The sequence below is a fragment of the Rhinopithecus roxellana genome, chromosome 1, assembly GCF_007565055.1.
Source record: "Rhinopithecus roxellana isolate Shanxi Qingling chromosome 1, ASM756505v1, whole genome shotgun sequence".
Classification (NCBI taxonomy): Eukaryota; Metazoa; Chordata; class Mammalia; order Primates; family Cercopithecidae; genus Rhinopithecus; species Rhinopithecus roxellana.
In genome coordinates this window covers 108114824-108142727 of record NC_044549.1, presented here as the reverse complement: position 1 = coordinate 108142727, position 27904 = coordinate 108114824, and the positions used below count along the sequence as shown (strand labels likewise).

Sequence of the window (27904 nt, the reverse complement as noted above, 5' to 3'; positions counted from 1 at the left end):
CTAAAATTAAGTATACACAAAGAAATTTTTGGACCAATCCAAATCAAAATAAGATATACAAACATGTTTAACAAATGCAACAAAAAACTTTTGCACTACTCGTTTATTTTCTGAAAAATTTTTTAAAGATTTTGACAAATGAAAGTCAAATCTGCTAAAAACATTCTGCTTTCATAACCAGATAGATGCATTTACTATACAAAATGAAGTACCACTGTTACTGTTTTTTGAGACAGGGTCTCACTCTTTTGCCCAGGATGGAGTACAGTGACACAGTCAGAAGTCATTGCAACCTCATACTTCTGGGCTCAAGTGATCATCCCGCCTTAGCCTCGGGAGTACCTAGGACTACAGGTGCGTGCCACCACACCCAGCAAATTTCACTATTATTAAAATAAATTTGATAGCCGGAAATGGTGGCGGGCGCCTGTAGTCCCAGCTACTCGGGAGGCTGAGGCAGGAGAATGGTGTGAACCCGGGAGGCAGAGCTTGCAGTGAGTGAAGATCGCGCCACTGCACACCAGCCGGGCCAACAGAGTGAGACTCCGTCTCAAAAAAGTAAAATAAAATAAAATAAAATAAATTTTAAAAATTAAGTCATTCTAAAAAATTAATAATTTCAATACAAGGTTCAATATTTAGTAGTTCAACTAAAGTATGTAAAACTACAACAAAAAAGAATTGGCTCTTGGTCAGGCACAGTGGCTCATGTCTGTACTCCCAGCATCTTGGGAGGCAGAGATGGGCGAATCACCTGAGGTCAAGAGTTTGAGACCAGCCTGGCTAACATGGTGAAACCCCGTTTCTACTAAAAATACAAAAACTAGCCAGGTGTGGTGGTGCATGCCTGTAGTTCTAGCTGCTTAGGAAGCTGAGGCAGGAGAATTGCTTGCACCCAGGAGGCAGAGGTTGCAGTGAGCCGAGATCGTTCCATTGCACTCCAGCCTGGGCGACAAGAGCGAAACTCCGTCTCAAAAAAAAAAAAAAAAAAAGAAAAGAAAAGAAAAAAAAAAAAACTGGCTCTCAAAGAAAATACTTCTAATACAATGAAATAAGCAACCAAAAGGCAAAAATGTAATTCTTTCACAATAGAAAATTTCATAAATTTTGTGTAGAAAGTTTAACAGTGATTAAGTGCCTAAGAGCAATAAATTCTGAAGTCAGACTGCCTAGCTTCAAATCCTCATTCCACCAGTAATTTGTTATGTGATTTTAAGTAAATCACCTAATATTCTTCAATGTCTGTTTCCTCATAAGATAGAAATAAAAATATAATCCTCATAGAATAAAATGTTACTACATGCAAAAAGCCCCTAATGTTACTACATGCAAAAGTCTGTTATACAATAAGCATATCTGTATTAGCTATAACACATGTGTCAGTCGTTGTTAGTTTTTCTCATGTCCTCACCATTATTATTTCTATGTCCTTTAATCTGATCCAGTCCAATTAACAGTGCTGTGTTACCCAGGTTTATGGTTAAGTTCAAAGTTGTAACATTTGTCATTTATCTAAATCTGAAGGAATTAGATTTAGATAACACTGATGAGTACTGGCTTTGTGCTTATTTCAGATGGCTATTAATGACAGAACAATTAACACAGCCACAGTTTCAAAACCTTTGTTGATGAAATAGCTAGCAGAGACACATTTGCAATGACTTGTGTAGATACTGATGGTAGACAATATAACACAACAAAAGCCCAGTTTTTAGACCTACTTCAGAGGATAAACGAAGTTTGTAAAGTTAACAGATTCAAGACAAGATCAGAGGGGAATTACATCTTTTTTTAAATTCGCCCTCTAGTCTATGTTAATACAACACTGTTCATAAATAACTTTATCATGTCTTATTTCTACTACATGTGAAGAACTGAAATGATCCAGAATGCTTTTGTCAAGCTATCTAATAAAATATTCTTCAGTTTTCATCCCCTTAAATCCACAAAGAAAACTTCTAAAATCTCAAAAAAAGCAAAAATCCCAAGATCTAGATCTTAGTTCCTTGATAAAGTAGAAAAAAAGTAGTAGAAAGATGAGTGATTATTAAAATTTACCAATTCATTTCTTTTATAGTTCAGTATCATTTTTCTTCATCTGTAAAATGAGAATACCCTATCTGCCTAAGTCATCGTGATCTTGGCAGTTTCAAATAAAAGAATGTATTTGAAAGAACTACTTAACAAATATAATGGTCATGGTCATCTTTATCTCTCTCTTTTTCTTTTTTTTGAGATGGAGTCTCGCTCTGTCACCCAGGCTGGAGTGCAGTGGCGCAATCTTGGCTCACTGCAAGCTCTGCCTCCCGGGTTCATGCCATTCTCCTGCCTAAGCCTCCTGAATAGTTGGGACTACAGGCACCCACCACCAGGCCTGGCTAATTTTTTTCTACTTTTAGTAGAGACGGGGTTTCACCATGTTAGCCAGGATGGTCTCGATTTCCTGACCTTGTGATCCGCCTGCCTCAGCCTCCCAAAGTGCTGGGATTATAGGTGTGAGCCATTGCGCCCAGCCTCTATCTCTCTTACACATAAGAAAACAGAGTCTAAATAAACATATGACATAATCAAACCATAATAGTTTACCTTTTGGGGCGGGAGCTAGACAATTCTGACATGCGACACTTATTCTTCTCCTTGACATCTGAAATACTGGGTTGTTCACATCTAGATGTTTCTATTTCAAAGAAAAATGCAAATATAAAGTATTAGTAAGGTGTCTTAGAAACTAGTACTATCCCTCTTAAAACCTTGGTTTTCTAATTACTGATTTTCAGTTTTCTTAACATCTTCATTCCTTTCATTACTCTATTTTCTCTACTTTTTTCCTAATCTAGTATTTCCTCATTTCTAATTAGAAAGTACCTTCAAATTTTTATGACCCAGTCTTTTCTTTGTACTCATCCAGCCAATCCCCACATTAGCTGAATGTTTTGCTGTACCAAGGCAGCTAAGAGCTACTGGAACCACAAATAGGTGCTGTTATAAATTTACATGTTCAAATCTCAGCTGTCACCTTGTGTCACTTGGTAACTCTTCTTACTAAACACTGTTCAGCTCCCCTACCCATTCATCAGCATGATCCATACTACATTGACCCCTTTGCCTAGATTCTAACTCCTTTTATTCCAAGATGACCTATTTCACTTTACAAAGAAAATGAGATGGTATCTTCCATAAAAATCTCAATTTTTCTATCTTTTAATCCACTCATTTATCTATACTTTCCCTCAACCTTACTTCTTTCCTTCTACTGCTAACTCATCTACCTATTCTCCTGATTCTATTTCCTCCCACAACCTACTAGTCTCTCTACTAAATCCAAAATCTCATGGATTCCTTTCTTAAAACCACAGAACAAAATCAAAAACAAAACAAAAAAAACCTCATCTTACCCTAACTCAGCCACCTATTTCTTTCCTATTCCAAACTTAATAGCACACAACTGTTATTTACAATTTTTCACTTACTACTCTTAAAGTATTTTTGGTCTGCTCTAATCTATCTTTAGAAATTAACTTAATGAAGGTCATTTAACTGTAAAATCCAGATCTCTTTCCATTTCTCCTATGACTTCAGAATTTGGCTCTAAAGCTAGCTTTCCAGCATTATCTGCTGTTATCCATGCGTATTACATTTTAAATACAATAAAATTCACTGAGGTCCCAAAAGAAAACATGCTCTTTTTAAAGTATCCTTTCATGAGATTTTTTTTCACAACCCAAAATGCTCTTCCACAGTTCTCTAAATGGTATACTACCCAATTCAATCATCTCCTTGATGAAACCTTTCCTACCAGTACTCAGGAAAGACCTTTTAAAAAAGAGATCCTAAATTTTTGTACAGTACAAAGCCAAAACTAGAATTACAATATTAGGCTGAAAAAACACAAATCAAATATTGGGTCATATTCAAATTAAAGTTTACCAGATCAAATATTGGGTCATTTCAAAATTAAAATTTACCTTTGCTTAGTCCATCTGCCTTTTCACTGGTAGTGTTTCCTCCAAGTTTCATAGCGTCATCGTTAACATTACATTCCTGGGTAAATAGGCATATTTCTTAAACAGTACTGCTATCAGTTTTAAATAACTTTAAATGCATCCTGTTTTATATTGCTTTACTTTGCATAATAAAAACAACTTAAATTGCAACCCAATTCTGGAGCAACTGAAGGAGAGGGTGAATAAGTGAAGAGGAAAATATACAAATTGATTTAAAATTTTTTCACAGGTATCTCAAAAAAAAAAAAAAAAAAAACTACTTGGTCTTTACCTTTTCAAAAGGAATACCGAAAGCAAATCTCAATTATAAATGACACATTAATGAGAAATTCAAGAACTGGGATTTACTTTATAATTAAGAATTCTCAGACTTCAAACTTTTCAAATCAATGTTCCATGTTCATATTGCGCCACTGCACTCCGTCTCAAAAAATAAAATAAATTAAAAATCCAAAATACAGTATTTTTAGAGATACGTAACTAGAAGAGTTACTTTAGATAGTTAACGTCTAAGCATTAGCTCCGAGAAAGAGATGGTAAAAATGTTTTTCATAAAACGTCCTTCCAGTCTTCAATAATTACTATAACCATTTATATTAAACAGTATGGGAAAAAAAAAAAACTACACTTTTATTCAAACATAAAGGATGTCCTTTGCATTCATTTTCTTCCTTTTTTTTTTTTTTTTCTGAGACAGAATTTCATTCTTGTTGCCCAGGCTGGAGTGCAATGGCACAATCTTGGCTCACTGCAAACTCCACCTCCCAGGTTCAAGTGATTCTCCTGCCTCAGCCTCCCGAGTAACTATGATTACAGGCATGCGCCACCACACCCAGCTAATTTTGTATTTTCAATAGAGACAAGGTTTCACCATGTTGGTCAGACTGGTCTGGAACTCCTAACCTCAGGTGATCTGCCCGCCTCGGCCTTCCAAAGTGCTGGGATTACAGGCATGAGTCACTGTGCCCAGTTTTGGATTATTCTTTATATCAAAATATTTTGCTCAGCAAACTTTTTCTCTATAAAGTTCAAAGATAAACTTTTTGTCAAGTCCAAGCTGGATGAAATAATAGTATGTTACAATCTAGAGGAATTTAAATCAATATTTCAGTATACTTATGTTTGGAATATCTAAACACACTTGAAAGAGTGATTTTTTTTTTTTTTAGTAAATCCCTGGCTGGAAATCACATCTTCAGTTGCCATTTCAATTAATGTAGCAACCCAAATATCCTAAAAACCTTCCTACTATAAAACACACCTTAAATATGTAACTGATCTTGGGGAAAAATAAGAGAAATCCTTATTGTCTATTGATAATTTCTCAATTAATACTTGAGACTAAAGCCGTAAGCAGTCTTATGTGCTTCTATCAAATCTGGTAACCTAAAACTTCAGTTTCAATAACCAAATGTAGGAAGAACAAGACATAATACATTAGGTTGCTCAGGGTGAGGAACTGAATCTGAGACTTCAACAGGTTTAACTCTCAATAAAAGTAGAAAGTAGGAAATATAACTAAGTGCAGACATTAATAAAATAAAATCTTAATAGCACTGACAGGAAACTGATGTACTGCCTTCACTGAAAACTAAAAACAGGGAAGAATGGCAATTCAGAAGAGTTCAGAAAAGAAGTATATTGCATACATCTTTTTGCTATTTCCTTCTATTTAAGTTATTTGAATTTTCAGGTAAGAAAAGAAGTAACTGTTCCTCTCTAATAACATTTATTTTTCTCACTAAACTAATTTTTAATTATTAGAGACCAAATATAAATGTATGTTTATATTATATACGTATATACACACACACATACACACACACACACACACACACAGTTTCAAGAAAAGTCACCCTTATTCTCATTACTAGGATGTTTAAGTTATTATTAACATTTTGGTACAGATAGTGTATGTGAACGGACTTAAAACACACATGAATATATTATTTACAAAGTGAAGAACCAAACTTCACACAAAGATTTGTACCTGTCATTTTTTAACTAAAAGAATCATGAAAGTGATTATTCATAAAAAATGATACTTAATGGTTGCATTAAGTTTTATTAATGTAAGTTTTATGGCTATATCGTTTAACTGTTCCCTTGTCAAACGATGTTTCAAATTGTCCACCTTTATCTTATTTTTATTTGTTTTAGAGACAGGGTCTCACAATGTCACTGAGGCTGGAGTGCAATTGTGCAATCATAGCTGACCATAGGCTCAAACTCCTGGGCTCCAGCAATACTCCTGCTTCAGCCTCCCAGGTAGGTGGAACTACAGGCGCCAGTCACCATGCCCAGCCTTTAAAACAATGTTGAGGAAAAAGAAAAAACTTGTACTTTCTTTGGAAAAAATGAATTTCTGGTAACTCCTTTCAGATAGTTTCTTAGAAATGGCATTATTGACTGGCAAAATTGTTCAAAGATTATAAACAATTTTAAGTCTCTTGATACAAATTATTAATTGCTCTCAAGCATGTGATACCTGCTGGTGGCTCACACCTATAACCCCAGCACTTCGGGAGGCTGAGGCAGATAGATCGCTTGAACTCATGAGTTCGAGACCAGCCTGGACAACATGGCGAAATCCCATGACTTGAGACCGGGAGGCAGAGGTTATAGTGAGTCGAGATTGCAACACTGCACTCCAGCCTGGGCAACAGAGCCACACCTTGTCTGAAAACATAAAAAGAAGGTGGCACGAACTTTCATTCTTATCAGCAACACATGAGAGACAGAGAGACCATTCTTCACATTTCTGAAAACACAATTTCTTGATAGTTTTTTTAAATGATGAAATTTAAAGATTTCACAATAAACTGGAGGTTTCACATAAAGTGCACTTACTACTACTTTACCTTCTTCAGTAGATTCTTTTTAATTCTTTCAATAGGAAGAGGTCTGCCATCATGGAAGTTGGTGAGGATTACTGCAATGGCTGTAAGAGTTTTACCCTTAAAAATGTTTTAAAAAGAAAAATGGTCAGATTCTGAAATCCAGTTCACCAGAAAAACATTCCCATTTTAAAACCAAGTAATCAAATATCAAATATCATTCAAGGCCACAAAAGTGTACTGTATATACATGTCAATGAAAAATGAGTATTTCATTTAGTTAGAAAATGCTTTCCTCCACTGCATTAGTAGGGAATTATTAAATTATTTACACTATAAAACACTACAAAGTATCTCTGAGAAATGTCATTTTATTGAATGACTGCTATTCTACAATTCTACATTTAACCCTGAACTATTGATTTTTATCACGCAGCTATTTATAACTATTTATTTGCCGTGAAGTTCGGACCTAAAGTGATTAGTAATTCCAGTATGCATATAATCATTTTATTAAAATTTGACTTAAAGATAATACCAAGCTTAAAAGTCATAACTTCTCCATAAAGCATAAAAAACATATTTCTTATGCATTTTTCTTAAGTGGAAGCATGTAATTTTTCAATGTTTACTGCAGCTTAATTCATAGTTAGCAATACAGAAGTAAATCTCTGGCAATTTTAAAGCACTGTAAATAACAGCAGTTTTAAAAGTGTGGTCCACAGGCCACTGGGGATGGGGAGGGTTTCCCAGGAGCCCTTCATGAAAATGTGAAGTCAAAACTGTTTTCATAATGCTACTAGGACAGACCTTACTCTGTCAACATCTGCACTAATCCTACAAAAAGCCCAAATACCAATGGTGAAAAAAGTGTCTCAGCATAAAACAAAGCAGTTGGTAGTAAGGGGTATATTAGTACTAGTCATCACATTCTTAACTGCCACATAGTTTTTAAAAAAAGTTTTCCTTAAGAAAGTTCTTGGCTGGGTGCAGTGGCTAAGGCCTATAATCCCAGGACTTTGGGAGGCTGAGGCGGGTGGATCACCTGAGGTCAGAAGTTCAAGACTAGACTGACCAACATGGTGAAACTCCGTCTCTACTAAATACAAAAAATCAGCCAGGTGTGGTGGCGCATGCCTGTAATCTCAGCTACTTGGGAGGCAGGAGAATCACTTGAACCTGGGAGGCGCAGGGTGCAGTGAGCCAAGATTGAACCATTGCACTCCAGCCTGGGCAACAAGAGTGAAACGCCATCTCAACAAAAAAAAAAAAAAAAAAAAAAAAGAAGAAGAAGAATGTTCTTGATGAAGCAGTACACATTAATTTTATTAAATCTCATAACTTAAGTACAAATCTTTTTAATATTCTGTGTAGTGAAATGGAAATTACATATGAACTACTTCTGTTGCGTATCAAACTATGAGGGTTAGCTAGAGAAACATAACTCAAGATGGGAGTTATAAGCTCAACTAATCACTTTTTTCATGCAACACCATTTTTACTTGAATGACAACTATCAATCACGACGGTCTAAAGATATTTTCTTAAAAATGAACAAAGTGAGACTGTCATCTACAAAGGAAACAACTGAGATTATTTGTAAATGATAAAATGTGAGTTTTCAATAGAAAATTAGAATGTTAGAAAAGTTGTGACACTATGAACATAGTGCCTTCTCAAAATGTAAATGATTTTCTAATAACATCAGTGGTAACATTAATGAATGTAAGTTTTGGATATTGCATACGAAATACATCAACATTTGGCAGGTCTGCCCAACTCAATGAACCAACATTTTCTAAAAAAGCAATGCTTGGTGTTATAAAAATTATACATGGGTAAAATATCCATTCAATGGGCAAGATTCACAAATAGATTTTAATGGAACAGGGTATAAAAAGCTCACTGATATGATTTAGCGTTCTGTATTACAACAGTTAACCTTTAATAAACTAATACTTACTGAATTTTGATGTAGTATATCAAAGAAATCTGCAATTACCTAAAAAGCTATTAAAATACTCCTTCCTTTACAACTACATACCGTTGTAAGAACAAACTTTCTTCATATACTTCAACCAAAACAACCTAACAGAGCAGACTGAATGAAGAAGCAGGTGAGAATTCAGCTGCCATCTATTCGGCCAAACACAGAGATGTGCAAAAATGTAAAACAATGCCAGTTGTCTCAACAAAATTGTTAAGTGTTTTGGCATACTTTTCGTTTAAAAATATGCTATTTATGTTAACAAGTAATGAGTTTGTACTGTTATCTTTAGTTACCACTGGCTAATACTATAAATACTGATAACAGCATCCAAAAACAAAACTTCTTTGAGATCATTAATTTTTATAAGTAGAAGGGGTTACTGAGACTGAAAAATATAAAAACTGCTAGTGTAAGGACCATAAATATTACTCTGCATACCACAATATTTGTGATGGAATACAATTTCACATAACATTGTTTTGTCTTTACGTTTTAAAAGAAAACCTATGAAAGACAGGTCACCCTGAATTTCAAAGAGCAAAGAAAATTGAGAAACATGGCCAGACAGGGTGGCCTACATCTGTAATCCCAGCACTTTGGGAGGCCAAGGCGGGTGGATCACTTGAAGTCAGGAGTTCAAAACCAGCCTGGTCAACATGGTGAAACCTTGTCTCTATCAAAAATATAAAAATTAGCTGGGCATGATGGCACATGCCTGTAATCCCAGCTATTTGGGAGGCTGAGACAGGAGAAATGCTTGAACCTGGGAGGCAGAGGCTGCAGTGAGCCAAGATCACATCATTGCACTCCAGCCTGGGTGACAGAGCAAGACTCCACCTCAAAAAAAAACAAAAAAAGAAAACTGAGGAAAACATCTTTATACCATTATTGTTGCCTAATTATTTTAATTGTACTTTAACCAAACCAAAACTTTACCACTATTTTAAGTAAAAACTATAGGAAACACTGTGTTCTACAAAGATAGTAAAATCTATTCCCAAACTGGTACCAACATATTCCTATCTCTTTTTACTTCAAAATTACTTTCTAGAAAATCATAATCACAAAATTAGATTTTATTTACTAAAGAAAAAAATAATTACCAAACCCATATCATCAGCTAAAATTCCTCCATGGACATTTTCTGGTCGGTCCTTCTCAGAAAAATTTGTTATTGTGTTATAGTATAAGTCATTTCGCTGTTCCCAGAATGGTGGAAGTTCTTTGCTGTTTTCCCGTGACACCATCCAAGCTAGAGCTTGTTTTTGATGTGGAAGCAGTGGTGTTTCAATAGCCTATAAAGAAAAAGTCACAAAGGCAAATACAGTAAGTCATTCCTTTTTTCACATGCAGATCCTGTGATTAAACAAAGAGTAGATTATAAGTACATTTAAACATTCTGAGTAGTCTTAAATAAAAAATATTGGTTCAATACCTCAGCTGGTTCCATTTCATGGGTTTTATCATCTTCTTTCAAATCTTCAAACAATTTGTCAAATTCTGTTTTAAGCTACAACAAACAGCAACAAGAAATAATGTAAAACAAACTAATTAAAATAATACTTGCATGTAAGTCAGATTTGAAATCATTTAGTTAATTAACTGACATTAATGTCAAATGGGCCAGGAGTGGTGGCTGATGCCAATAATCTCAGCACTTTGGGAGACCAAGGTGGGAGGATCACTTGAGCTCAGGAGTTTGAGACTAGCCTGGACAACATAGTGAGAGATCCCATCTCTACAAAAAAATTTTTACAAAATTAGCCAGGCATGGTGGTACATGCCTGTAGTTCTGGCTTCTAGGGATGCTGAGATGGGAGGATCACTTGAGCCCAGTCGGTAGAGGCTACAGTGAACCATGATTATGCCACTGCACTCCAGTCTGGGCAAGTAAGTGAGACCCAGTCCCAAAAAATTAAAAAACTGAAATTAAATTGAATTTAAAAAACACAAAATAGTCAAACGTCAAAAAGGCACATAAATCAACCCTAGGATTACACTACTCACTGAAGAGAGAATGAACAGGTGTTTTAGTTTTTAGGAGGAAAAAGAATATAAAAGAGTTTTAAGTCCTGAGTTTCAGTCACAGTTTTATCACAAATAAGCTTATATATAAGTTTTGGCAAGACTTGACCTTTATGGCCCCATGTCTTATTCCTATAAAATGAAAGGGATGAACTAAATTTAGATTGTCTCTAAGGTTCCTTCTACCATTAAAATTCTGTGATGCTATCAGTTGTATTCAAAATATTTTGTCAGTCCTACCAGGTCAATGACATTCCATTTATTATTACTGCAATAAGGAACTTGCCATGCACTATAGGATACTTTTATTATTATGCTAATTTAATTGACTATTTAAACTAGGTTAGTCCAATTTTATATCAACATATATGTGATACAGATATTTTTGAAAATTAACACATAAACACAGCAGCAGCTCAGAAGAAATCAGGCCAGGACTAAAAAATCAGAAGTAACCTGGGGTTTATCTACCAGAAACATGCTCAAGTCCTTCTAACAATAAGCAGGGGAAATATGGTAACTACAATTAGTAGATAAAAGGACTAACACTGGTAGATACAAACATCAAAAAAAGTTTAATGTTATTTTTAAATTGATCAGCATTATTTTATACACTTTTTTTCAAAGAAATTCAGCATAACGTCATCCTAAATTATAAATTAGACAAAGATAATGTGAAGAATTGGGAGTTAATTCCTTCACATTGCATTTGCAAAATTACTGAAAGGAGTAAGTCTCAACTTCAATTTTTTTCTTAAAATTACTACATGAACATTTATCATATGGAACCAAAAAAGAGCCCGCATTGCCAAGACAATCCTAAGTCAAAAGGACAAAGCTGGAGGCGTCACGCTACCTGACTTCAAACTATACTACAAGGCTACAGTAACCAAAACAGCATGGTACTGGTACCAAAACAGAGATATAGACCAATGGAACAGAACAGAGTCCTCGGAAATAACACCACACATCTACAGCCATCTGATCTTTGACAAACCTGAGAGAAACAAGAAACGGGGAAAGTATTCCCTATTTAATAAATGGTGCTGGGAAAATTGGCTAGCCATAAGTAGAAAGCTGAAACTGGATCCTTTCCTTACTCCTTATACGAAGATTAATTCAAGATGGATTAGAGACTTAAATGTTAGACCTAATACCATAAAAACCCTAGAAGAAAATCTAGGTAGTACCATTCAGGACATAGGCATGGGCAACGACTTCATGTCTAAAACACCAAAAGCAACGGCAGCAAAAGCCAAAATTGACAAATGGGATCTAATTAAACTAAAGAGCTTCTGCACAGCAAAAGAAACTACCATCAGAGTGAATAGGCAACCTACAGAATGGGAGAAAATTTTTGCAATCTACTCATCTGACAAAGGGCTAATATCCAGAATCTACAAAGAACTCAAACAAATATACAAGAAAAAAACAAAGAACCCCATCAAAAAGTGGGCAAAGGATATGAACAGACATTTCTCAAAAGAAGACATTCATACAGCCAACAGACACATGAAAAAATGCTCATCATCACTCGCCATCAGAGAAATGCAAATCAAAACCACAATGAGATACCATCTCACACCAGTTAGAACAGCAATCATTAAAACAATCAGGAAACAACAGGTGTTGGAGAGGATGTAGAGAAATAGGAACACTTTTACACTGTTGGTGGGATTGTAAACTAGTTCAACCATTATGGAAAACAGTATGGCAATTCCTCAAGGATCTAGAACTAGATGTACCATATGACCCAGCCATCCCACTACTGAGTATATACCCAAAGGATTATAAATTATTCTACTACAAAGACACATGCACACGTATGTTTATTGCGGCACTATTCACAATAGCAAAGACTTGGAATCAAACCAAATGTCCATCTGTGACAGACATTTAAGAAAATGTGGCACATATACACCATGGAATACTATGCAGCCATAAAAAAGGATGAGTTTGCGTCCTTTGTAGGGACATGGATGCAGCTGGAAACCATCATTCTTAGCAAACTATCACAAGAAGAGAAAACCAAACACCGCATGTTCTCACTCATAGGTGGGAACTGAACAATGAGATCACTTGGACTCGGGAAGGGGAACATCACACACTGGGGCATATCATGGGGAGGGGGGAGGGGGAAGGGATTGCATTGGGGAGTTATACATGATATAAATGATGAATTGATGGGTGCTGACGAGTTGATGGGTGCAGCACACCAACATGGCACAAATATACATATGTAACAAACCTGCACGTTATGCACATGTACCCTAGAACTTAAAGTATAATAAAAATAAATAAATAAATAAATAAATAAAAATTACTACATGAACATTTAAAACATTTCAAATACAAAATCATGCCATGCATAAACAGTAATGTGTGTGTTTTGCATGTTAGGTACAAATGTTCACGTATGGATTTATTCCTAATCAGAACTTTTTATATAAAATATTAACATATATATACATATTCTATTCTATAACATGTTTCATTATAAATATATTTGAAGATGACACATACCCACACGTACATATTCATCCTGTTCTTTTAAATACAACCCGCAACATTTGATATTCACTTTTAGATAAAAGAGAAGCACACCTGTTCGGTTGTCATCTGTACTGCAGCATGCACTGGCATACTATAGCTTGGTCCAGCTCTTCCAGAGCCCCAACCACTTTCCAAATTGAATCCTAAAGCTATAATTTACAAAATAAAAAGAATAAAGCCATCAAATAAAATCGATTTTTATCTTTTATTAAGTAGCTTTTAAAATGTTCATAACAGGGCTGGGTGCTGTGGCTCACGCCTGTAACCCCAGCACTTTGGGAGGCCAAGGCAGGTGGTTTGCTTGAGCCCAGAAGTTCGAGACTAGCCTGGGCAACACGGTGAAATTCTGTCTGTACAAAAAATACAAAAATTAGCAGACCATGATAGTGCGCACCCATAGACCCAGCTACTCGGGAAGCTCAGGTGGAGGGATTACTGGAGCACAGCAGGTCAAGGTTGCACCGAGCCACTGACCGTGGCCACTATACTCCAGCCCAGGTGACAGAGCAAGACTCTGTCTCAAAATATATACACAAATAAATACATAAAATGTGAATAACAAACTGCATTAAAAGCCTTGTATTTTAGAGGTTTTTAAAAAGCTAAATACTAAATCACTCAAAAAACACAAGTAATTCCACATTATTTGAACAAACTCTTGCCAAGCACTCCTTTTTGTTCACTATTAGAGGATTCTCTTTGTCTAAAATTTATCAAAAAGAATGTTTAAAGTCAGGGGTTTCCGATGTTACCATTAGAGAAAATTAGGGGAGGGTATATATGAGAATTCCTTGTATATATACTTTTTCTTTAATTTTTTTGTTTAATATCCCCTCACTATTCTGACCGTGTATATTTTTATGTGTGAATCTATTTCAATAGAGGCAAAAGGAAAAATCAGAGACTTCCTCAAAAAGACTCCTGAAAAAAACTTGTACTTTGGAGCCTTGAGCACAAATTAGCCAACAAACTCCAAGAGAGAATAAATGTTTCATAATCCCTGCATCTTACAATATTAGAATAATATTAAGTCAAACCCTAAACTTACTTTTTGGTGCAGGACCCAATTTAAATCCATGTTTCTTCAACTGATCTGAAACCGCTTTTCTATTTTCTTCTTTTCCCCAAAAAGTCATATGCAGAGGCATGGTAAAAGCATTGTTTGCACCAAAAGGAACAACCCTATTATATTTGGGAGAAAAAGAAAGGGAAATTAGAAGCATTACTTTTTATCCCCACTAAGAAGTAGTTCAATATTTTAAGTGTATCATTTACATTTTACATGGAAGTAAAGTAATAAGGAACTAGTTGGGCAGACTTGAAAGCAAAAAAGGACAAGGAATAGAATCACAAACAATCAGAAGAAAAGGGTGATTTTTAGAAACAGAGTGTCAGAAAAAATTGAGAAAATGGAATAAAGCACTTTTAAAAATGCAAGGATGGCCTATAAACAAGATTGTAATATAAGTAAAATAAGTTAAATGAAAGGGTAGAGCTTCAGCTAATGGAACCACTGAGGGTAGTAACTCATTCTGCTTGGAAAATGGGGAATGCAAGAACTTGTGATTCACTAAGTTATTCTCAATAACTGAAAAACCTGATAAACTGAAAAAGGAGAAAACAAAGTGAGACATTACTGAGCATTTATTTTATCTTCCAAACTCACCTAGGATGATGATATGAATATCCTAAAAATTAGAATTAGAATATCAAGATCCTAAATATTCTGGATACTTAAATTGAGATCACAAGTACAAATGCCTAAAAGAGAAAAGGTAACTGAAAGACTAGAAAGAGTTTAAAAAAAGAAAAAAGAAAGAAATAGGTGATAAAACTGGGAGAGCATATGCCCTAGCTAAAGGAAGAGTTCCAGTCAACTGTTGTCATATGGAAGTGACAACTCATCCTGCATTGCCAGATTTTCCACTTGTTGAGAGAAAAATAAGTTTTTTGTATTTAAGGAAATAAATTAATATGTATAAAATACAGACTAGCAAGGTATTTCAATATTAGTACTAAACGAAAAAATGTCTAAAACACTGCAGGGCAAAATGAAATTCACCTACATCATATCACAGAATACCAGTTTATAACCTCTGATATAAACAAACACTTCCAGGCCAGGCACGGTGGCTCACGCCTGTAATCCCAGCATTTTGGGAGGCTGAGGGGGGCAGATCACCTGAGGTCAGGAGTTCGAGACCAGCCTGGCCAACATGGCAAATCCCTGTTGCTACTAAAAAATACAAAAATCAGCTGGGCATGGTGGCGGGCACCTGTAGCTACTCTGGAGGCTAGGGCAGGGAGAGTTGCTTGAACCCGGGAGGCAGAGGCTGCAGTGAGCCGAGATCACACAACTGCACTACAGCCTGGGTGACAGAGTGAGACTCTGTCTCAAAATAAATAAATAAACAAACAAACACTTCCAAATTCCTAAACCTAGTTACCAAAAGGTTTGGAGAAATGGAATGTACTTCCTAATATTTGAACCAAGGTCTATTTTCTCCATGGTAATAATTCCATAGGAAAATGAGAGGACAATTGTTTGATGGCTGGGGTAGTAGAAGTATGTAAAAGGAGAATTAAAACTTTATTTAACACGTATCAAAAGTACAGTGATAAAAATTGTTAGCATACCTTTATAGGCTCTAACAAGAAGGCCTAACTAGTTCAAAGATGACTATAATTCACAATTATTAAAACTAAATTCTGAAAGTACATTACCCTTCAACTTGTGCCAATTTGTTGTCCATGATATAGGCCAAAGCACCTGCAAGATCTTTCTTTAAATGGCCAACCTGATTTCCATTCACATTGTTTACTTTAATTGCATTCTTATCATAAGGGTTATTAGGATCTCGTTGTAATGCAACCATTTCATTATTATTAACCTAATAAAAATGATAAACAGATAATATTACATTATAAATAATAGACAATAACTTTGTTATACTTTATCTGGGATTTCCATTCATTTTTTAATGCTACTGCTAAACACTGCACATAAGAAAAATATATTTTCTTAGACACAAACTACAGAAATACTAACATATTTATTATGATTCTTTAATATAACTTTTCTAATCTATATTCATTAGGAAGTTAACAAATCCTTAATGTCTAAAAAATAGTCAAATGTAAACTAGGAAATTCAAATTATCTTAAAATTTTCAACATCATAACTTCTGAAAAATGGCTAACCTTTATTGAGTGCTTACTATGTGCCAAGCATTGGTCTAAGCACATTGCACAGACTGACTTTTTAAATCCTCACAGTTCTACTGGGAGGTACTATCATTATTCCCATTTTACAAATGAAGAAACTGAAGCACAGAAAAGTTAAGTAACTTGCTCAAGGTCAAAAAATTAAAAAGTAGTAGAGCTAGGATCTGAACCCAGACAGGGTGGTTCCTGAGCCTCAATTCTCCAGAATCTAAGTCAGGGAATAAGGCATTTATAAGTCAGGATGGAACTAGGTAAGAAAAATATATCCAGCCTTCAACTCATGCCATTCTCATTCTACTTTATTAAAAACTGTATGATGTAACTTAAATATTATGATGTATATTTTTAAAAACTGAAGGAGTGTAACACAACAAAGCATGGTAGAATAAGGACTTTCAAAACTTTCTCAGTAAAAGCAACAAAAAACTAGATAAATTATTTGTCAGAATCAAATGTTACAGAACACTGAGAATTAAATCAAAGGCTTGCAGAAATCTGCGTAACACTTATTCAAGAATAAAAAGAATAAACAGCTGAATAACAGTACTTCAGTCCCATTGCCAGCAATACTGTAGCCTTTAAAAATAAGAGCGTGTGGCCAGGCACAGTAGCTCACGACCCCAGCACTTTGGGAGGCCGAGGCTGGCAGATCACGAGGTCAAGAAATCAAGACCATCCTGGCCAACATGGTGAGATCCTATCGCTACTAAAAATTCAAAAAGTAGCTGGGTGTGGTGGCGTGCACCTGTAGTCCTAGCTACTTGGAAGGCTGAGGCAGGAGAATCGCTTGAACCTAGGAGGCGGAGGTTGCAGTGAGCCGAGATAGCGCCACTGCACTCCAGCCTGGCAACAAAGCGAGACTCCATCTCAAAAAAATAAAATAAATAAATAAATATAAAAATAATAGCTCATTGGGATCCTAGGTAAAGCCTGGCAGTCAACAGAGAAAAACAGAATGGAGTTACAGTTCTTTCAGAGATTCATTCCCAAGGAACTGTTATTCTACTGAAGTTCCCCAGAAGACCCCACTTGCAAGGCTGACTGTATTTAACCTCTGAGCTCACCAAGTACAAAAAAACCTCCTTTGGGTAAATGTTTGTCAAAAACAATTTTACAGGGAAGTGTTTTAACTTCATGGCTGCCTGAGGAAAAAAAACAAAAAGGCTTGTAAAGAAGAGCTAGGGAATGAGATGTCTGTGATGGCTCTGAAAAGCTCCAATGTATTTCTGGAAATCTAGAAGGCCATAAGCAGGCACAGGGCTGGTATGCATGACCAGGGCTGTGCACATTCTCAAGAAAGACCTGAGAAGGCCCTAAACTCTCACTTTTGCCTGAACTTGAGGTATTTAAACAAGCCAGAAGTGAAAGCTAAAGCAGAGTTGTCAAGTGCCTTAGAATGTTGAAGCAATGTCTCAATATACAGAAGTTCTCAGCAAAGAATGTGCAATTTATTTGTTCCAGCACAATCATTAGCTGACCACTAAGCTATCCAAGTACAGACTTCAGTGACCACACATGATAAAGGATAGACATCACAGAATTAATTCAGAAAAGTCACTAACACACACACAATTAATTACAAAAATCAGCAACAACAAACCACCCTGGAAGGGAGGAGAATCTGACTTCCAGAGTTGCCACATTATTTAAAATGTCAAATTTTCAAGAAAAAAAGTACAAGACATGCAAAAAAATGAGAAAGTATGGTCTATACACAGAATCAATGTCAACTGTCCCCAAGAAAGTACAGATGCTTCACACAGTAGAAAAAGAATTTAAGTCAGTTATTTTCAATATGTTCAAAGGGGCTGGGCATGGTGGCTCACACTTGTAATCCCAGCACTTTAGGAGGCTGAAGTGGGAGGGATCTCTTGAGGCCAGGAATCTGACACCAGCCTGGGAAACATAGCAAGACCCCATTTCTACAAAATAAAAACAGAAAAATTAGCCAGGTATGGTGGTACGTGCCTGTAGTCCCAGCTACTCAAGAGTCTGAGGTGGGAGGACTGCTTGAATCCAGTTCAAGGTTACAGTGAGCTATGATCATGCCACTGCACTCTAGCCTGGGTAATAGAGCAAGACCTTATCTCTAAAAAAATTAAAAAGTTCAAAGACCTAAAGCAAACCATTTCTTTCAACATGAAAACGCATGTCTAAAAGCATGAAAACAATGTCTCACCAAACAGCAATTCTAGAGTCAAAATGTATAATAACTGAAGAAAAAATTCACCAGAGAGACTCAACAGCAAATTTGAGCAGGCATAAGAAAAATCAGTGAAGCTGAAGATAGGTCAATAGAGATTATACAATCTGAGGAACAAAAAAAATGAAACACATAACACAGCCTCAGAAACCTGTAACATCAAGTATACTAACATACATACATAATAAAAATACCATAAGGAGAAAAGAGAAAGAGGCAAAAAAAAAAAAAAAATTAAAGAAATAACAGCCAATACAGTAACCAAAACAGCATGGTACTGGTACCAAAACAGAGATATAGACCAATGGAACAGAACAGAGTCCTCAGAAATAATACCACACATCTACAGCCATCTGATCTTTGACAAACCTGAGAGAAACAAGAAATGGGGGAAGGATTCCCTATTTAATAAATGGTGCTGGGAAAATTGGCTAGCCATAAGTAGAAAGCTGAAACTGGATCCTTTCCTTACCCCTTATACGAAGATTAATTCAAGATGGATTAGAGACTTAAATGTTAGACCTAATACCATAAAAACCCTAGAAGAAAATCTAGGTAGTACCATTCAGGACATAGGCATGGGCAACGACTTCATGTCTAAAACACCAAAAGCAACGGCAACAAAAGCCAAAATTGACAAATGGGATCTAATTAAACTAAAGAGCTTTTGCACAGCAAAAGAAACTACCATCAGAGTGAACAGGCAACCTACAGAATGGGAGAAAATTTTTGCAATCTACTCATCTGACAAAGGGCTAATATCCAGAATCTACAAAGAACTCAAACAAATATACAAGAAAAAAACAAACAACTCCATCAAAAAGTGGGCAAAGGATATGAACAGACATTTCTCAAAAGAAGACATTCATACAGCCACAGACACATGAAAAAATGCTCATCATCACTCGCCATCAGAGAAATGCAAATCAAAACCACAATGAGATACCATCTCACACCAGTTAGAACAGCAATCATTAAGAAGTCAGGAAACAACAGGTGCTGGAGAGGATGTGGAGAAATAGGAACACTTTTACACTGTTGGTGGGATTGTAAACTAGTTCAACCATTATGGAAAACAGTATGGCAATTCCTCAAGGATCTAGAACTAGATGTACCATATGACCCAGCCATCCCACTACTGGGTATATACCCAAAGGATTATAAATTATTCTACTACAAAGACACATGCACACGTATGTTTATTGCGGCACTATTCACAATAGCAAAGACTTGGAATCAAACCAAATGTCCATCTGTGACAGACTGGATTAAGAAAATGTGGTACATATACACCATGGAATACTATGCAGCCATAAAAAAGGATGAGTTTGCGTCCTTTGTAGGGACATGGATGCAGCTGGAAACCATCATTCTTAGCAAACTATCACAAGAAGAGAAAACCAAACACCGCATGTTCTCACTCATAGGTGGGAACTGAACAATGAGATCACTTGGACTCGGGAAGGGGAACATCACACACTGGGGCATATCATGGGGAGGGGGGAGGAGGGAGGGATTGCATTGGGGAGCTATACATGATATAAATGATGAATTGATGGGTGCAGCACACCAACATGGCATAAGTATACATATGTAACAAACCTGCACGTTATGCACATGTACCCTAGAACTTAAAGTATAATAAAAAAAAAAAAAAGAAAGCAGGGACCAGGATACATTTGAGAATGACATGAACTTACAAGAGCCATACTGAATATGTTTAGGTTTAAATATTGTGAAAAACATTTAAAATATAAAATAAATTAGCACTCGTCAGCCCTTAAAAAAAAAAAAAAAAAGAAATAACAGCCAAAAACTTCCCAATTTGATGAAAACCACTACTCTACATATATAAGACGCTCAACAACTCCAACTAAAATAAACTCAAAGAGATCCACACCTGGTCACATCATAATCTGTTAAAAGAAGTTTGAGACCAGCCGGGACAACAGAGCAACAGTTTCAAAAAAAAAAAATTATTAAAAAAAAAAAAAACAAATTTTTAAGTATAATTTTTTATAATTTTTGTCCTATCTTACTAAAAAGTATATAAATTATAAATCTTTGTTGATAGGTATACTACATATATAAAGATATGCCTTGTATGATAACAGCACAAAAGAAGGCAAAAGGATGGAGCTGTGAGCACAAGTATTTTTCAGGGGTTTTTGTTGTTGTTTTGAGACAGAGCCTTGCTCTGTCGCCAGGCTAGAGTACAGTTGCACAATCTCAGCTCACTGCAACCTCTGACTCCGTAGTTCATGCGATTCTCCTGCCTCAGCCTCCCGAGTAGCTGAGACTACAGGCAGGTGCCACCATGTCCAGCTAATTTTTGTATTTTTAGTAGAGATGGGGTTTCACCACATTGGCTGGGATGGTCTCGATCTCCTGACCTCATGATCCGCCCACCTTGGCCTCCCAAAGTGCTGGGATTACAGGCATGAGCCATCATGCCCGGCCGCAAAGTTTTTTTATATACTATTAAGTTGGCACTAATCCAAACTAGGTTCTTATAAATTAAGTTGTTAATTGTAGTCCCTAAAGCAATCATAAGTAACTCAAAATATATAGTAAAAGAAACAAGGGAATTAAAATGGTACACTAAAAAAAAATCTATTTAACATAAAAGTGAGTATTGGAGGCCAGACCCAAATGCTACATATTGTATCATTCCATTTACATGAAATGTCAAGAGGAGGCAAATCCATATACACAGGAAGTAGAAAGATTCATGGTTGCCAGGGAATGAGGGGTAGAGGTAATGGGAGTGACTACAAATGGGAATGAGGTTTCTTTTTGGAATAATGAAAATGTTTTGGAACTAGATTGTAGGGATGGTTGTTGCACAACCTTGTGAGTATTCTAAAAACTACTCAACTACATACTTTAAAATGGTAAATTTTATTATAAATGTATCTCAATTTTTAAAAATTCCTTTAAAATATACAAGAAAGCTGCTTCAAACCTCTCCCAGCATCTGTCTACTGACTCAAAAGAGATTACAACCAGAACCAAACAAAGTATTACACAGACATTCATCTCTAGCCCTTTGGAGATATTATCTATGAGGCATAGCTACGCTCTCTCCCAGTCACCACCCCTCTGCCACTGCCTACAGGATGATCTTTTTTAAACCATATTGTGCAAAGCCTAGAAAATACATAACCAAAAAAAAAAAAAAAAAGCAGGGCACAAAACTAACAATTTTTGAGCATTTCATCTCAAATAGGGTATTTCATAATTGTAATTTATCATAATAAGCTATCATTAACTGTCATTACAAATAACTAATTACTAGAATTTTAAACAAAATGTATGAGCCAAAGTATTGGAGACTATAAAAACAAAAACATGGTTCCAGCAGCAAGAAAAAATAGAACATATAAAAAACACACAAAGGATAACAAAAGGAATGAGAATTAATCATAACAGTATACTCATATCCTGCATAACAACATTTCAGCAATGACAGACCACATATATTATGCAATAGCTATTCCACAAGATTATAATGGGGCTTCACTATAGAAGTGTACCATTTTTTATCTTTTATACAATATTTTTACTGTACTTTTTTCATGTTATATATGCTTAAATACACAAATGTGTTACAATTGCCCACAGTATTCAGCAAAGTAACATCTTATTCACTCTACGTTCCCACAAAGAAATCACCTAACACATTTCTCAGAAAGTATCTTCATTGTTAACCAACACATAACTGTATTTTAAAATAGAAAAAGAAATAAACCACCTTATTATAAAATAAAGACACTGACGGGTCAAAAAATAAAAAATTTAACCATACGCTTATTGAAAACACACTTTAAAAAAAAACACAACAAAACAAAGAAAAAATAAAAATAAGAATTAAAAAAACCAGAGTTAAAAATAAAGAATGCTACTATATAACACATCTTGGTGGCTAAAGGCAAGCAATACTTACACGTTTAAAGATTAAAAGATTAAATGACTCAAATTAAGGCTCAAATTGCAAGTCCAACAGAAAAAAAAAGAAAATGAACCTTGCAAGTCCAACAGAAAAAAAAAAGAAAATGAACCTAAGTAGAAAAATCGAATGTAAGAGAGTAATTATTAAGCCAAGAAACACAATCATTAAGAAAAATCTACAAGAGGCTGCCTTGAAATGATGTCACAGTTAATCACTAAAAAAGACACAAATGTATAATGCAAAGAATAAAAACAGGAATACAACTACCTTTTTTTTTAAAGTTTTTAAAAAGTTTAATGGAGCCAATAAGGCATATAAAATTGTGTTCTGGCAGACATTTAAAAAATGGCACATTTTATCAAAATTTGACAATTCAGAGTTAAGAGTACTGAAATTAAGGTTCAGAGCACCAACTTAAAACAACCAAAAAAATGGTTATTCAACTTGGAAAGAGGAACTAGAACCAAGGCATAAAGGGGAGTTTAAATACGTGTTCCTTGATGTCAAAATCCTTCAGGAATAGGAGTTCTGGTCACTTGTGAGCAACACAAGTTTGTCACACCACCAAATCCCAATTCCAGAAAATTACCGTTACAATTTTATAAGGACAAATGATTACTATGCACAATTCTATGGGAATAAGTTCGACTATCTAAATAAAATGGATGCTTTTCTTCAAAAATATAAATAACCAAAATTGACCAAAGAAGTACCTAAATTATGCTGAGTGAAAATCGCCAGACTTAAAATAATACATATTGTATAATTCAATGTACGTGAAGTTCTAGAATAGGCAAAACTTATCTATAGTGATAGAAATCAGACTTGCAGTTGCCTAGGGCAGGAGCAGGGAAAAATGATTGTAATAGGATACAAGATACTTTCAGGGAGATGGATACAATCTGTATCTTGATTGGGGTAATAGTTATCAGGTATACATCTTTGTCAAAACACTAGGATCATACATTCAAAATATGTACATTTATCATATGTAAACCACATCTCAATAAAACTTAAAATAACAAGTATGCAAAGATAGTACCTCAATTCTTATTACTTTTTTATAATCGTGATTAACTCAAAAATGTCCATCAATAAGGAAATTATAAGTCCAATATAGATAATATTCCTAATCACATTAGGGATAATATGATCTTATTTTTATTAATATGTATTATGATTCCAATTTACACGCATATACTCACACAAGTGTAGAAGATAAGTTACAGTTCTGGATGATACACTTTAGAAAATTTAATGCTTTTTTAGCCATTTAAAAATAATGAACATGGCTGGGCGCGATGGCTCATGCCTGTAATCCCAGCACTTTGGAAGGCCAAGGTGAGTGGATCACCTGAGGTCAGGAGTTCAAGACCAGACTGACCAACATGGCAAAACCTCATCTCTCCTAAATACAAAAAGTTAGCTGGGTGTGATGGTGCATGCCTGTAATCCCAGCTACTTAAGAGGCTGTTGCAGAAAAACCGCTTGAACCTGGGAGGCAGAGGTTGCAGTGAGCCAAGACTGCACCACTGCACTGCAGCCTGGGCAACACAAGCGAGATTCTGTCTCAGAAAAAAAAAACATGTATTAATTATAAAATAAATGATATCTCAACACAGTGTTCCTGGAAAAAATAAAATTTAAAATATATATATTTGGCAAAAGAAGAAAACTGATGATTACATTTTTTCAACACACACTAGCTTACCGAGGTCACAGAGATTATTCTCAGATCAAAAACACTGATTGTTCTAAGATCAATAACTACCATAATCTAGTATTTCATGGTGGTATAAAATAATTATTGAAAACAATGTAAGCTTTGAAAAATTAGCACAAATCTGAAACAGAAAAGCTCAGAAATGCATATGAGAGCTAGAGAATATATAGATACGAAATAAGAACTGATAGATTTCAACAATCTATTAGAAAAAACTAGAGGCTGGGCACAGAATCCCAGCACTTGGGGAGGCCAAGGTGGGCAGATCACTTGAGCCCAGGAGTTCCAGATCAGCCTGGACAACAAACCAAAACCTACAAAAAAATACAAAAAAAAAATACAAAAACTAGCTGGGTATGGTGGCAAACACCTGCAGTCCCAGCTACTCGGAAGGCTGAAGTGGGAGAACTGCGTGAGTCTGGGAGGCAGAGATTGCAGTGAGGCCAGATCAGGCCACTTGCACTCCAGCCTGGGCAACAAAATGAAACTTGGTCTCGAAAAAAAAAAAAAAAATCCAATTCTCTTAAGTGAAAGAGAAAATCACACTAGCCTGAAAATTCTATACAACATTAGGATATGGCGAGAAACTATGTATCACAAAGATTTTAAATTCAGCCCCACTGTCATTAAGTCCTTCACAACTTTCATTTTATGAAACTGTCATTCATAAAATGCCACAATTATGACAAAAACTTAGGAAATACTGTTTCTTCCTAAGGAATCTCCTAGACAACACATTTCAGACAATCAAAAAACAACTTGTAAAGTTCCAATGTAAAGGAAATATAGGAGAAAAACAAATCCAGAACACGAAACTCCCAAGGAATCTCCTGCTGAACATGCTTCAGACACCCAAAAATAAAAAAGATTTAAGATGCTTAAAAGTAAGAAACATACGGAGAAATGAAAGAATAAAATCCAGAAGATTCCACAAAACTACCTCCTTTTTGCAACAAATCAACGACATGAACAAGGTACTGGGGTGTGGGGGCGGGGTGTTACCCATAATAACCAAACATAACGCACTGAGGCCAAGCATAGTGGCTCACTCCTGTAACCCCAACACTCCGGGAGGCTGAGGTGGGAAGGTCACTTGAGGTATTTGTTATTTTTGGGGTACAAATATTTCATTAACTTAAAGTAAAATAAAGATGAACCGTACACATCACCTGCTAATTCTCTTATTTTCTAGATTAACGCCACAAATATAATCAAAATTTAACTTAGTTATCTACTATTATACTCACTACTCCCGTGTAATAGCGTAGTCCAACCACATGACCTCTCAAACTTCCAAATAAAACGGAATCTAGTTCTTCATCACTAGTTAGGAAGTCATCTGGAGGGATAACATCTTGGAACTCAAAACGTGGAAAGAAAGTTGGATATGAGAGGCGTGGAAAATTTCCATGAACTCCATACTGCACAGTCTGCAAGTACTTCCAAACAGGATCCCTAATTTTTTTTTTAAAGGCAAAGAAAAACAATATTTAAGTACTTCCAAAGACCATATGAGTAGTTTTCTCATGCTTTACTTCAGCAAATGACATCTTACATGGGAATCACAGTAAAGATTAATAGTTAGTTACTCTCGTTAAAGCAGGAATTGCAGTGAGTAGAGAAGGCTTCCCAGGAACTTTACCTGTTTTCAATATTGGCTCTTCTACCTGCCCCCTAGGAATTCAAAATGAAAAGCCTAGTCAGAGTTCACTAACCGCTTTCCTAGTGAAAATCATCTAAACTGAAATGTATATGATGTCTGTAAATACAATTATGGGCCAGATGTGGTGGCTCACGCCTGGAATCCCAGCACTGTGGGAGGCAGAGGCAAGTGGATCAACTGAGGTCAGGAATTTGAGACCAACCTGGCCAACATGATGAAACCCTGTCTACTACAAATACAAAAATGAGCCGGGCGTGGTGGCGCACATCTGTAATCCCAGCTACTCGGGAGGCTGAGGCAGGAGAACCACTTGAACCCGGGAGGCGGAGGGTGCAGTGAGCCAGGATTGTGCCACTGCACTCCAGCCTGGACGACAGAGCGAGACTCCATCTCAAAAAAATAAATTATTAAAAAAATAAAATTATATGCCAAAATTTCAATAGGGATTCAGCTACAAAAGACTTACAAAAATACAACTATTATTGTATACGAAGTTGTTTATAATTTTCCAGAAAAGACATCCAGCATCCATCACTGTAACTCCCTCCGAGCAGAACACTTACTTTATTCTGGTATCTAAACCACGCCACCGTGGGAAATTGGCCCCAAGCCACCGGTACCCGCCTCCCGTCGCTGGTTTAAGCATTACTCCAAACCCGTTACGTGTAACTGTTTCGGGAATGATCATAAAAACCAATTTGGACAGTGAAAAGTGAGGGGAAGTCTACTGGAGCATTGCAGAAAGTTTCCATTCTCCTAAGAACAGTCGCTTATTTGCGCTGCGTTTTCCTTGCAAGTGGCGCATATCTCTATTAGCTCCTCCGCAAATACGTATCTGCACGTCTATGCATACACATAAGCTGTGAGCCACTTGGGGACAACGGCTGTCTTACTCGGCTCTCCACCGAGCATAATGCCTGCCGCACAGTGGGTATCTAATGGATGTTTTGCTGAATAACGCATGGGCCGAGAGGCTTTAAGCCCCAGGCCCCCCACAGTCGGTGACAGAGATTTCCCAAGTCCCTAACACGAGACTCGCCCTAATAGCCCCTACTCGCCAGCCAAGACAATGCATTTATTTCTCCCGCGGCCACATATGCGACCAACAGAACGAATACAGCTGCACAAATCGCGCGGGGAACGTGGAGGAACGCGTGGAAGGTCAGGTTCATCTGGGGACGTCTCCAGGCCCTTAGCCCGAGCGCCCCACCCCCTCCGCCCCCTTCACCTCTTGAACATCCAGGACATGGCGCTGAGTGGGATGACAAGAGGAGCGCCTCGGCTCCCCTGGATCGTTCTTGAGCCGCCTCGATACGCCTCGTTCCAGGTCCCGCAGCCCAGAAGCCGGGAACAAATTCCGAGCGCCGTATAAGGAGCGCACGACTGAAAGATAAGTCGCCGCGAGTCTACTCAGATGTCGACGCCGTCTCCTTCTAGCAACAATCTGGGAGACCAGCGTCGCTCTGTGACTGGCACTAGGAAAGCCCAATCACGAAGAGAAGAGTGCGGAGCCAAACCAATCAGAGCACAGAAGGGAGGGCAACTCCGCCCCGCTGCCATTCAAAGACTGCGGGGGGTCCCGGCTGCAAGGGTGGTTCCATCCGGGTTCTTCCCCGCCCCCAAGGCGGGCGCGCGGGAAAGCCACGAGGCCCCAGGAGTGCGACTGCGGTGTCTACGGTCCCTGCGGTGCCGGCGTTTTGTTTGATTCCCTGCCTCAAACGGAGGGAAA

At 36.6% G+C, this 27904-nt stretch overlaps 1 protein-coding gene across 6 annotated transcripts in view; it reads right to left on the bottom strand.

The window, feature by feature from the left end:
• The window catches only part of HLTF (helicase like transcription factor), a 57115-nt gene extending 29473 nt beyond the window's left edge, over positions 1-27642 (bottom strand). For all 6 annotated transcript variants that reach the window (XM_030929028.1, XM_030929033.1, XM_010375062.2 and 3 more), the window contains exons 1-10: positions 27404-27642; positions 25760-25967; positions 16134-16300; positions 14458-14591; positions 13461-13558; positions 10267-10341; positions 9935-10126; positions 6866-6961; positions 3966-4041; positions 2587-2677 (exon numbers count right to left, since the gene is read on the bottom strand). In XM_030929028.1, the coding sequence (XP_030784888.1) occupies positions 2587-2677; positions 3966-4041; positions 6866-6961; positions 9935-10126; positions 10267-10341; positions 13461-13558; positions 14458-14591; positions 16134-16300; positions 25760-25967; positions 27404-27423 (1157 nt within the window). In that variant the 5' untranslated portion in view covers positions 27424-27642. The remainder of the gene's footprint in view (positions 1-2586; positions 2678-3965; positions 4042-6865; positions 6962-9934; positions 10127-10266; positions 10342-13460; positions 13559-14457; positions 14592-16133; positions 16301-25759; positions 25968-27403) is intronic.
• Between the last annotated feature and the right edge of the window lie 262 nt (positions 27643-27904).